The sequence below is a fragment of the Hemiscyllium ocellatum genome, chromosome 10 (genome assembly GCF_020745735.1).
Source record: "Hemiscyllium ocellatum isolate sHemOce1 chromosome 10, sHemOce1.pat.X.cur, whole genome shotgun sequence".
NCBI classification, from domain to species: Eukaryota; Metazoa; Chordata; class Chondrichthyes; order Orectolobiformes; family Hemiscylliidae; genus Hemiscyllium; species Hemiscyllium ocellatum.
The window spans coordinates 88,658,578-88,671,224 of NC_083410.1; the positions used below are offsets into that span (position 1 = coordinate 88,658,578).

The 12,647-nt window shown below is 41.6% G+C and overlaps 1 protein-coding gene across 4 annotated transcripts in view; it reads right to left on the bottom strand.

The window, feature by feature from the left end:
* Positions 1–12,647, bottom strand: part of LOC132819499 (synapse differentiation-inducing gene protein 1-like) — a 66,033-nt gene that overhangs the window by 24,040 nt on the left and 29,346 nt on the right. For all 4 annotated transcript variants that reach the window (XM_060831046.1, XM_060831048.1, XM_060831047.1 and 1 more), the window contains exon 3: positions 6,045–6,182. In XM_060831046.1, the coding sequence (XP_060687029.1) occupies positions 6,045–6,182 (138 nt within the window). The remainder of the gene's footprint in view (positions 1–6,044; positions 6,183–12,647) is intronic.

Consider the following 12,647-nt stretch of genomic DNA (forward strand, 5'->3'; position numbering starts at 1 on the left):
TGGAAATCTGGGGCAAACATTCCACTGGTTGGAGTCATACCACATAGGACAACGGTTGTGGTTGCTGGAGGTCAGTCAGCTCAGCTCCAGGAGTTCCTCAGGGTATTGTTCGAGACCCAACCATCTTCAGCTGCAATGACCTTCCCTCCATCATAAGGGGTCAGAAGTGGGAATGTTTGCTGATGATTGTATAATGATCAGCAACATTCACAATTCCACAGATATTAGAGCAGTTCATATTCAAATGCACCAAGTTCTGGACAATATCCAGGTTTGGGCTGATAAGTGGGAAGTAACACTCAATCTAGCCAAATGCCAAACAACGACCATCTCCAATAAGAGATAGAACATAGAGAACAAAACAGCACAGAACAGGCCCTTTGGCCCTTGATGTTGTGCTGACCTGTGAACTATTCTCAGCTCATCCCCCTACACTATCCCAAAATCATGCATGTACTTATCCAAGGATTGTTTAAATCTCCCTAGTGTGGCTGAGTTGACAACATTAGAGGGTAGGGCATTCCACGCCCTTCCCACTCTCTGAGTCAAAAACCTGCCTCTGATATCTGTCTCAAATCGATCACTCCTCAATTTGTAGTTATGCCCTCTTGTACACACTGACGTCATCATCCTAGGAAGAAGACTTTCACTGTCTACCCTATCTAATCTTCTGATCATCTTGTAGGTCTCTATCAAATCCCCTCTTAGCCTTCTTCTTGCCAATGAGAACAGGTTCAAGTCTGTCAGTCTTTCCTCATAAGACCTTCCCTCCAGACTAGGCAACATCCTGGTAAATATCCTCTGCACCTTTCCCAATGTTTCCACATCTTTCCTGAAATATGGCGACCAGAACTGTACACAATATTCCAAGTGTGGCTGCACCAGCGTTTTGTATAGTTGCAACATGATATTGCGGCTCCGGAACTCAATCCCTCTACGAATGAAACCTAACACACCGTATGCCTTCTTAACAGCACTATCCACCTGGATGGCAACTTTCCGGGATCTATGTACATGGACTCCAAGATCCCTCTGCACATCCACACTACCAAGAAACTTTCCATCGACCCAGTACTCTGCCTTCCTGTTATTCTTCCCAAAGTGTATCACCTCACTTTTAGCTGCACTGAACTCCATAGATGATCTAACCATTACCCTCTGACATTCAATGGTGTCACTATCACTGAATCCCCCACTATTAACATTCTGGATCAGAAACTCAGCTGCACTCACCACACAAACACTTTGGCTATAAGAGCAAGATGGGAGTTAGTAATTCTGCAGTGAGTAACTCATCTCCTGACTCCCTGAAGTCTGTCCACCATCTGGAAGTCAGGAGTGTAATGGAATACTCCCTCCTTGCCTGGATGAATGCAGCTCCAACAGAACTCAAGAAGCTTGACACCATCCAGGACAATGCAGCCTGCATGATTGGCACCACATTCACAAACATCCATGCCCCACCCACCACCAATGCTCAGTGGGAGCAGTGTGTACTACCTACAAGTTGCACTGCAGAAATTCACCAAAAATCCTTAGACAGTACCTTCCAGATCCATAACCATTTCCATCCAGAAGGACAAGGGCAGCAGATACAAAGGAATATCAGCCATTACAAAGATCCTTTTCAAACCACTCACCGATCTGACTTGGAAATATATCACTGCTCCTTCACTGATGAAGGGTCAAATCCTTGAGTTCCCTCCGTAAAGACATTGTGGATCAACATATAGCACATGGTCTACTGTGGTTCAAGAAGGCAACTCCTCACTACAAGGGCAAATAGAGATGGGCAATAAATGCTGGCCAGTCAGTGATGCCCATGTCTATGACAGAATTAAAAGTAACAGTGTCAGACAATATTTGGTAAATACCATTTCTCTAATACCACAGATGACGATATGAAAATTCCTAGTCAACTCGGAAGCCAGACTAACATCCAAGGATTCAAGACATGATTGAGAATAATATCCTGGTCTGAGAAGCTAGGTTATTACTATATGTTTCAACAGAGCAGCCATCTTCCATGATGGACATCAATAAGATTAAAGGTCCTACAAATGAGGTTATGTGGAAACTAGCTGAGATCACAGGGAAAGATTCATCTGTACAGGGGGAGGAGAAAATTAAGGGTCCTCCAGATAAGGGATAGGATCAACTATTGAGTTTAATAGGAATGATATCCTCCACAAAGATAAAAGATCTCTAACTAGGAAATGATTTACAGTGAATCAGAATCAAGGTCTTCATTTCTCAGGTCAAAGCCCAGACAATCTTCCAACTCCAAAGATAATACATTCTGGAAGAACTGCCTGAGTTTGTGAAGTCAGAGACAAGAGGAAAGCTGGGATTTGGTAAATATTATCTGGAAGGAAAAAGGAGGTCCACATGATACAGTGTAATGGTTAGGAAAGGTTTCATATTTGTGATTGAGTACCATCTGTGGCTCCTGTTAAAATTTACACAACTTAGTTAGGCATAAGTGCAGTTTGTATCTATTTCTAAGATGCAGTAAAGTGCATTTTGTTAATACTCATGAACGTTCCCTCTTCAACCTCCTCAACAGGTCTTAGATTTGGCTTAAAAAGGAAGATTAAGAGCTATTGTGACACAATGGTTCTAGTCCCACCTGCTCCAGAGGTTTGTGATAACATATTGATCAGAGAAAATATCTAGAAAGAGAGTTAATGTAAGTACTCTACTCCAACTTTAATCTGCTAGTGGTTGATGCTGCAGATATATCATAGGTTCTAGACTCTCCAGCTAGGGAAACATCCTTCTTGCATCTACCTTGTCAAGCTCTGCTGGTGTTTGATATACTTATCACCTTAACTACCTCTTCTGGCCAACTAATTTCAGGACGGTTGAAATTGGCCAATGACATCTTCTGTTAACCATTTTTTTAGATGCGACATTAAACTGAGATTCCCCCTGCCCTTTCAGATGAACATTAAAGATCCTATACTTGACTATTTCAGAGATGAGCAGGGGAGGTATCCCAGTGTCCTGGCCAATCATTACCAATCAACATCCCAATAAAGGTTATCTAGTCATGTGTGCTCCATAGGGGTTTGCTGTGTGTAAATTGGCAGCTGTGTTTCCGATATTACCATCGTGACTGCACGTCAAATATTATTGCATTCGCCGTAAGGTATTTTGTGAAGTCTGTCATTTGTGAAAAGCACTATGTAGATTAGATTAGATTAGATTAGATTAGATTTACAGTGTGGAAACAGGCCCTTCGGCCCAACAAGTCCACACCGACCCGCCGAAGCGAAACCCACCCATACCCCTACATCCACCCCTTACCTAACACTACGGGCAATTTAGCATGGCCAATTCACCTGACCCGCACATCTTTGTGACTGTGGGAGGAAACCGGAGCACCCGGAGGAAACCCACGCTGACACGGGGAGAACGTGCAAACTCCACACAGTCAGTCGCCTGAGTCGGGAATTGAACCCGGGTCTTCAAGCGCTGTGAGGCAGCAGTGCTAACCACTGTGCCACCGTGCCGCCCACCAGTTGCTAGCCTGTCTTTCTTTTGATTTCCCTGCTTTCTCTGCATAGTTCTTCCTTCACCTCTCTTCCATTATTAAGTAATCTGCAGAATACACATATTATCCTTTTTTTTTAAAGAAGTCTCCACCAATATAGACTCTATTTCCCGTTTACAGATTATGCCATCACTCATTTTATTGCAATTATGTTTTCTGTTACAAATACTCTTCCCTCATCTCCTCTTTCTCCCCTCCTTGCCTTTATAAATAAATTATGCCTCACAGCGCTGGGGAAGTGGGTTCAATTCCACCGGCAGGCAATCGTCTGTGTGCAGTTTGCTAAATTGCCCGTAGTGTCCAGGGATGTGCAGGCCAGTTGGATTAGTCATAGGAAATGCCAGATAATAGGGTAAGGGGGCTGGATGAGATGCTCTTTGGAGGGTCAGTATGGAATCGATGGGCTGATGGCCTGCTTCCACACTGCAGGGGTTCTGTGACTCTATTTTCGTAACTGTGCCTCCGTAATTATTATTCCATTTGGCTTCTTGCAATGGATCAAAGCTTCTACTTTCCCATTCTGTTCAGGACACTGTGTACAAAGCTGTATATGGATGACTTAACTCATTTTAAAAGCAGTCTGTTTTGCTTTACTTTTAATGATTTTTTTATATGTACATGGGAAATAGGAGCAAGAGTAAGACATTTAGCCATTTGAAACTGCTCAAGCACTTAAACAGGATAATTACCAACATTGTACCTCAACTTCACTCTCCCTCACTATCGTTTTATTTCTTGATTTTGATAATATCCAAAAGCTATTGACCTTGATCTTGAATATTCTCAAAAATTGAACATCTGCAGCTCTCGGAGTAAAGAATTCCAAAGGTTTATATGACAAAGTTTTGTTTCCTCTCAGTCCCAAATAGACAGACTCATTATTGTGAGACTCTGACCCATACTGTGGGCTGCCCAACCCTGGGTAACATTCTCCCAACATATAGCCTGTCAAGCCGCTTAAGAATTTTATACATTCAATGTGATCACCTCTCACTTTCTAAACTGCAGGGAAGGTTGGCTCAGTCTACTCAATCGCTCCTCAAAGGTCAAGTGTCTCAATCCAGGAATCGGTCAAACGAACCTTCACTATACTCCCCTGGTGCAAGTATGTTCTTCCTTAGGGAATGAGACCAGAAATGCATAAACTGCTCCACAAGTATCCTCACCATTTCTCTGTGTAATTATAGTAAGATTCTTTAGTCTCATAATCTTTTGTAACAGAAATTACTTCGCAATTTTCCTTCCAAATTGCTTGCTTTAGCAGCATGTCAATATTCAGTGATTCACTTTCAAGGACACCCAAAGTCCATTGGAATACAAATACTTTCAAGTTTCGCACCATTCAAAAAAATTGTTTTTTTTTAAAAACCAAAAATGTTTTTATTCTCTGTCCTAAAATGCTTCATTCTCAGACCATTCCCCGACTTGCTTTAGTCTGTCCACTGCTTTTCTCCTTTGTTTCATTTCTATTGAGCTTTGCTTCATTTTCCGGGGACACTTTCCTCCCATAATTCTACTTTGAAAAGCTTTGCTACTCCAATTATGCCCCATTTCATTGAGACATTGGTCCCACTCCATTCCAGGGGAAACATGTCCCATTGATACTGTTCCTTCTTGACCCAGTATGCCAATGAAAAGAAACACCCCTTTCCTACTGCAGCTTTTAGGCGCAGCCCTTTTGGGGGAGACAAATAGAAGAGAACATGGTCTCCAAATAACAGGCCTCACATTTAAGAGAGTGACAGGGAGCATTCTTTCTCTCAGTGGATCGTGAATCTGTGGAACTCTCTTCCACAGACAGCAGTGGAGGCAGTGTCATTGAATAATTTTGATACTGAGTTAGATGCCTTCTTACTATTGAGTCAGTCAAAGGGTATAGGGAATAGGCGAGAGAATGGAGTTTGCAATCCAAATAGATCAACCATGTTCTGATCAAATAGAAAGCAGGTTTAAGGACTTACTTTTGCTCCTGTTTTTTTTTTCTTTAAATTAATTATTGTTCACTATATCATTTTAATTGCATGACACTGTGAATGTTTGCTATAAATTACATGATTTATGATCTTGCCCCACTAGTTACCAGATGAAGAAGCAGCTCTCTGAAAGCTAGTGCTTCCAAAAAACCTGTTGGACTATAACCTGGTGTTGTGCAATTTTTAATTTTGTACACCCAATCTTGATTTATCAGAGACCACCACAATTGGATTTTCCCTGTCCTTTTCAAATTCCTCTCCAGAAGCCTCGAGATATACCATGTACTCTGCAACTGAATGGGTAACACTCACTTCAGGACTGAATAAACCGGTGGATCAAAGCAAATCAGGAGAAGCTCCATGGATTGTGATCGATTGGCCTGATAGCATTGCTGCTGCTGGAGCAGAACAAGGCTTTGGTAATCAGTCACCACACTGATGCCAGCCAATGTGTGATGATGTAGAGTGATGTTTCCTTCATTGAACTGTCCTTGGGACCTTTCGTCTCTACTTACTTCGTGTGAAAGGTAGAAGGCAGCGATTCCCAAAGGCCAGAAGCAGCAGAGCATGGAGAAAACGCTGAGGCCCAGATGGTCCCTGGGTGGTATCATCAGAAAATTGTCCTCACTTTCCGTTTCACTTGAGTAATCACTCTGCACAAAATCAAAAAGCAAGTTAATTGCACACCTCTGTATCGTTTCTTCATTTCAAAACAGAATGGTCAGTTCATAAGGACATCCAGGAATCAGGTATAGAGTCAATGAACTGTGATTGAATCTCACAAAGGCTGAAAGCTTGCACTTTAACATCAGGACGTATGAAGGAATTCCCAATATCAGCAAGTCTCTGTTAATCACATCTGCTAAATGCCAATCTAAATAAACAGAATCCGGTGATGTCGCTCGACAATTGCAAGTCCAGAGCCGAGACCAGTCTCATAGGATCTCTACAGTGTGGAAGCACACCTTTTAGCCCATTGTGTCTGCACTGACCCTCTGAAGAGCATCCTATCCAGGTCCATCCCCCTTACACTGTCCTTGTAACTGCATTTCCCATGACCAATTTCTCTAACCTCGACACTATGGAACAGTTTAGCACGGCCAATCCACCTAATCTGCACATCTTTGGACTGTGGGAAGAAACCGGAGCACCCAGAGGAAACCCATGCGAACTCCACACAGACAGTCAACCGAGAGTGGAATCGAACCTGTGCCCCTGATGCTGTGAGGCAACAGTTCTAACTACTGTCTCAACAGAGGTTAAAGCAATTCTTAAAGAACTACGTTTGTCAATCTTCAATTTCGCTTTTCCAGGGAGGCAAGATTTGACTTAAGATCCTACAATTCTTTGCCAATTGAGATAGGTGCGCCACTGACGCATTCAGAAAACAGTGGAAATAGATTGTGCTGACTTGAGAAATACAAAAACTAGAAATAAACTCAAAGGAGGAGAATAGGAACGATTGTGAGTTGTTATGAAAAAGAGTCATTTCAGATTTGAAGCATTAGCTTTTTCTCTCTCCCCAAATACTGCCAGACCTGCTGAGTTGCTCCAATATTGTGTTTGTTTCTGATTCCCAGTTTCTGCATTACTTTGTTTTGATTTAGCTACAAATTCCTTTGAAATTACCCCATTCCCATGGTTTTAACAAAAATGAATCGGTACCAATAACATTTGACTTTTATTGTTCAGTTTAATTTTCTTCCCATCTTTTGTTCACAGGTTTTCATAACCAAGTCTGACATTTCCTATTGAAGGGAAAAACAGAGAACAATCGGATTGATCCCAATTTTATCTCCGGAATAAAAATAGTGAAGAAGAGAGCCTACTTAAATCACACACATATTTGAACAACCAATTTAATCAAGTAGTAAGGATTGGCCATTGAAGGTCAGTTTTCAAATTATTTTCTTCCCCCGCCTTTACTCATGAGGTAACCTAGTTTGATTTGAAATGAACTTTAATGTGAAGTATTTCAACCAATATATAGATTCTAGGATAACAAGACATATTATGTTTGGTGATTCATTTCACTTATAAATAGGAGCATAGGATTGTTATGAAGAAGATGTGGGTGTCTGTACCTTTAAGAAAGTTAAAAGCTAACAGAACTACTTGACAGTACCAAGTAACCTTTTGGTCCAGCAGTTAGTGAAGCTGGTTGTCTGGAGACAAAAACAAATTTGAATTAGGTCAATTAGTTTAAGTGAAACCTCCCAAAAAATGCCAAGCTCCAATCAATTTTAATATAATCAAATTTGAATTGAGTATATTGACAATACTAAAAGCCAATTACATAATCCAATGCTTTGTGGGGTATAAGACCAGGAAAATTGAACAGTTGGGAGATAACTGCCAAAAGATCGACAGACATAGGCTGCTAGTCAGAACTGTCTGAGAGGAACTGGTCTAGAGAAGGAGTTTGCACAGAGAAAGACATCAACACCAACCTGGAGAGCAAATCTACAGAGGAAGATATAAACAGAAGATACGACCACTGGCTGGTTTTGATATTTGAATTGTTCAGTAAATCTTAATCAAGGATTTTACCAGACTAGTATTATAGAAGGGAAAGTAAAAGATAGGTTACAGGAAGTTATTGTAAATAATGGTTAGTTAATTATTCTCGGTTATACTTTAAGAAATAAAGTTGTTAATTTTTACTTGAAATAGTTCTTGGCCTCTCGGACTTTCATAGATTACAGCATGGGATAAATCTTTGGGTTTCTGGTTTAAATTAAGGAGCGTTTACCTCATATTGTAACAGGATAAAGCATTCATCTTAAGCACCTTAACTAGCCAAAGTGCTACATGCCCCACCTCCGAGAATTAATGTGTGTTTTTTTTAAAAATAAGGGCTAGAGAAAGATGGCTTTGTCAACCTTTATCACTCTCCAAGATCTCAAAAGGTAGATAGTCTTCCTGTCTTTTCTTCTTACTAGGTACATAAAACATACTCTCTCTCTCGTAGAATTTTACTGCTTTATACTTTTCTTCCAGTTGTTTGAAACCCTCTCTCCTATTTTACCATTACCTGTTGCTTGAAGGAGTTGCCCAAACAGATTTGAAGTTGCCCTGTGACTTTGTGCAAGAATGTTTGCTGTGAACAAATGCAGTTGCTCCAGCCAATGGTCACAAAATGAAGGAACGATTGGTGCTGTTATGATACTGGACATTGATCTAGCTGACTTGCTGTCAACAGTCACACATCACCTGGGCATGGAAACCCTTTCAATTCCGTTAGTGGGCAGAGTTGACATGTGATACCCAGAAAATGCTGTGCAGGTGGTGTATGGCACCCTTTAATCCTGGTGGAGACATAGATCACTGTGCAGGGGTCTCTTTAGCAAAGAGAATGCAATGCAGAATGCCAGTGACCTCTCTTACATAAGTGGATGGAAGACTGTGAGATGCTGTAAACATCTCCAGTTCTAACTTATAGAAAGAAAGACACAGACACAGTCATTCTCACTGGCACTGCTGCTCTTATCCATCTCCTATAATTCTATTGTGGCTTTTGCAGGTAGCAGATTTCAGTAAGAACCTCCTAAAGTAGGATGGAAACCCCGAGACAAAGATGTTCATCTGCAGAGGGCACTTTCTCCACCACCTCCTCTTTACTCTTAAAGCAGCCTACCCTACTCTGTATGACCTCTGTTCATTCTCCCGATCACGGTCTTTTCCAAAGGAGAATGGTAACAACTGAACTCATTCCTGGGAACAAATGGTTTATGTAGAAACCATAAAGTCAGCACAAATTCCTTCAACAAGAGCCAAATCTGGTCACTTGTAATCTTTTACAGCTTTAAACTTCAGAAAGCTCAAAACATTTTGTAGAATTGAAGTCAAACCTAGTGATTAATCAGTGATGGTCCCAATTTGTGCTGTGGGAGAGGGGTGGAGGTTACCTTCCTTATACGTGTCAAACTGTGAGAGTTTAAGCTTGAGAGAGTGAGATTCACTGCTGGAGTCACATCAGTGTTTCCTGTTGGTTAATGCCAAGATCTACCTGCCCTGTGCATTTACTCAGCCTTTCACTTTGAATTTGTCTCAATACAGTGTCCAGCAAAACTCACCCAAAAGGTATGTGTGTACCCCATGAGCTGCCTTTCTGATCCTCAAATAACAACCATGGCATGCAAACAGTGAAAGGTTACCCATCCCAATGTCAAACAGCTGAGACCATCCTTCCAACCAATTATTTCTGCATTATAGTTTAGGCTCTATTGGAAACAAAATTAAAGAAAAAAATAAATTGCTATTCTCACAAAGGGCATAAAAAACATTCAATTGTGGACTGCTTCAGAAATCTTATTCAATCAACTAACATGACTTTGAAACTAAACTGAGTAAAATCTGATTAAGATGTTCATTTCTGAAAAAGGAGAAAAGAACCGCCTCATGCTGGAAATCAGAAATAAAATCAAAAATGGAGTTTTCCCAGCAATTTCTGTTTTGGTTTCTGTTCATTCCAAAGTTTATGAAGTGATATTATAAATAATGGGAGGGTGTTGGTGGTGTAAACATGATCCCACTATAATGGGGCAAATGTGCATCATCCCATTATTTGGGGACGAAATGCAGTGCACATTCTATACTCACAACTAAATCAGCTGGGTCAAAGGGCCAAGCAGTGGCAGATGCTGTTTAATTTAGATAAATGCCATTTGTTGCATCTTGGAAGGCTAAACCAGGTCAGGACTGACGCAGTTAATGGTAAGGCCCTGGGGTGTGATGTCGAGAAAAAGAGACCTAGGTATGTAGTTCCTATAAATTATTCCCTTCCTGATGTAGGGCTTACGCCCAAAACATTGACTCTCCTGCTCCTCGGATGCTGCCTGACCTGCTGTGCTTTTCCAGCACCACTCGAGACTCTGATCTCCAGCAAGTGCTGTCCTCATTTTCTCCTCATTCTTTTAAAGTTGTGTAACAGGGTGGTGAAGGCAGCGTTTGAGATGCTTGCCTGCATTGGTCAGAGTATTGATTTTAGGAGTTGGGATGTAATTTTGCAACTGCACAGGATGTAGGTGAGGTCACTTTTGGAATACCACATACAGCTCTGGTCGCTCTGCTTTAGGAAGGATATCATTAAATTAGAAAGGGTGCAGAAAAGATTTACAAGGATATTGCTGGGATTGGAAGATTTCAGTTAAGAGAGGCCATATAGGCTGGAACTTTTTTCCCTGGAGCATAGGAGGTTGAGGGGTGACCCTATAGGGGTTTATAAAATCATGAGGATGGGGGGTGAAAAGCCAAGATCTTTTCCTGAGGGTGGGGTAAATTCAAAACTAGAGGGCACAGACTAAAGGTAAGAGGGGAAGAATTCTAAAGGAACCTGTGGGACAGAATTCTCACACACAGGGTTGGTTTGTACATGGAATGAATTGAAAAATGTGTTGCTGGAAAAGCACAGCAGGTCAGACAGCATCCGAGGAGCAGGAGAATCAACGTTTCGGGATAAGCCCTTCTTCAGGAATGAGGAAGGTGTGCCAAGCAGGCTAAGACCTGCAATCTTCTTCCCGACCACTCCGCCCCATCCCCTCTCCGGCCTATCACCCTCACCTTAACCTCCTTCCACCTATCGCATTCCCAACGCCCCTCCCCCAAGTCCCTCCTCCCTACCTTTTATATTAGACTGCTTGGCACACCTTCCTCATTCCTGAAGAAGGGCTTATGCCCGAAACGTTGATTCTCCTTCTCCTTGGATGCTGCCTGACCTGCTGCGCTTTTCCAGCAACACATTTTTCAGCTCTGATCTCCAGCATCTGCAGTCCTCACTTTCTCCATGGAATGAATTGCCAGAGGATGTGATGGGTGCAGGTACAGTAATAACATTTGAAATGCACTTGGACAGGTATATGAATGGAAGCTTTTAGAGGGATATGGGCTCAACACAGGCAAGTGAGACTAGTTTAATTTGGGGAACGTGACTGGCTTGGACGAGCTGGAGTGAAGGGTCGGTTTTTAGTGTTGTATGACTCTAAGGTTTGTAAAGTCGTGCTCATTTCCAAATCAGAATGTCCCACTTCAGACTGGAGTCTATGAACTAGGCTCGAACTCCCAGCGACTACCAGGAAGATTAAGGAATGATCTCTACTTGAGGAATTTGTAAGAGTACTTCATTTTAAATGTAAAACTAGGCCATTTAATAAAGTAAATTCAGAAGGTACTTTGTGATGCAAAACATATTAGAAATCTGTAACCAATGCCCTCAAAATATGATTGATTCTGGGCCAAATTGTATGTTCAGGACTTGAAAGTTTTCCACAAATTTTGTGGGATAAAGGTATTGGTAGATATAGAGCAATGGCAGGTCAATGGAGTCAAGGAGCAGATTGGCCAGGACCTATTACAATGGAGGAAAAGGAGCTGAATGGCTGATCACTATTACTGCGAGACACTATAGGTTAGTGGGACCCTGATTTTGCTGCTGCATCAGGCTGGGATAGATAAAAGAGAAGGAGAGCCAATTCTGCGATGTCTGCTCCCATTTCCACCTTCTTCCATTTTCAAGGATGCAGGACATTGGTGAAATGTTGTTAACATTCATTCAAAAATCCCCAAAACTACTGGGTTCATGGCAGGTGCGGTGCTTTCTGAGCTCTTGCAATCTCCAAGGGGTTGCTGTTGACTTTGGAAATCTTCTGAAGATGATATGGTTCATTTCAGGTCAGATGCATTGTGAAACATGTCAGAAGCCTATCTAGGTTTGGGGGTCCTATTTTGCAGGTAAATCTTGAAAATGTGTTGACAACTTGACACTTGAAAAAAATTCTACAACATTTTAATTAAAGTGTGATTTCATTACTGTGATTGGTCATAGGCAGTTGTTCGTACAAATGTAAGTGGCCATAAAATTGACCAGCAAAGTGAAGGCATTCAGATGCTTTAGGGTACTTTATCCAGTGGATCAATATTCTTTTGTATTGAACAATATGATTACGACTGTCATGTATTGGTTGAACCAAGTGCTTTTTGCCTTTCATTGACAGGCCAGCCATCTGTTCAGCCTTTGCTCAGTGGAACAGATGGCTGAGTTTTACAACTGACAACTCAGTCATCTTTTCAGCATTTGAAATGTGAAACTCCTGGGATCTGTTTCACTGCATGAAAGGCTT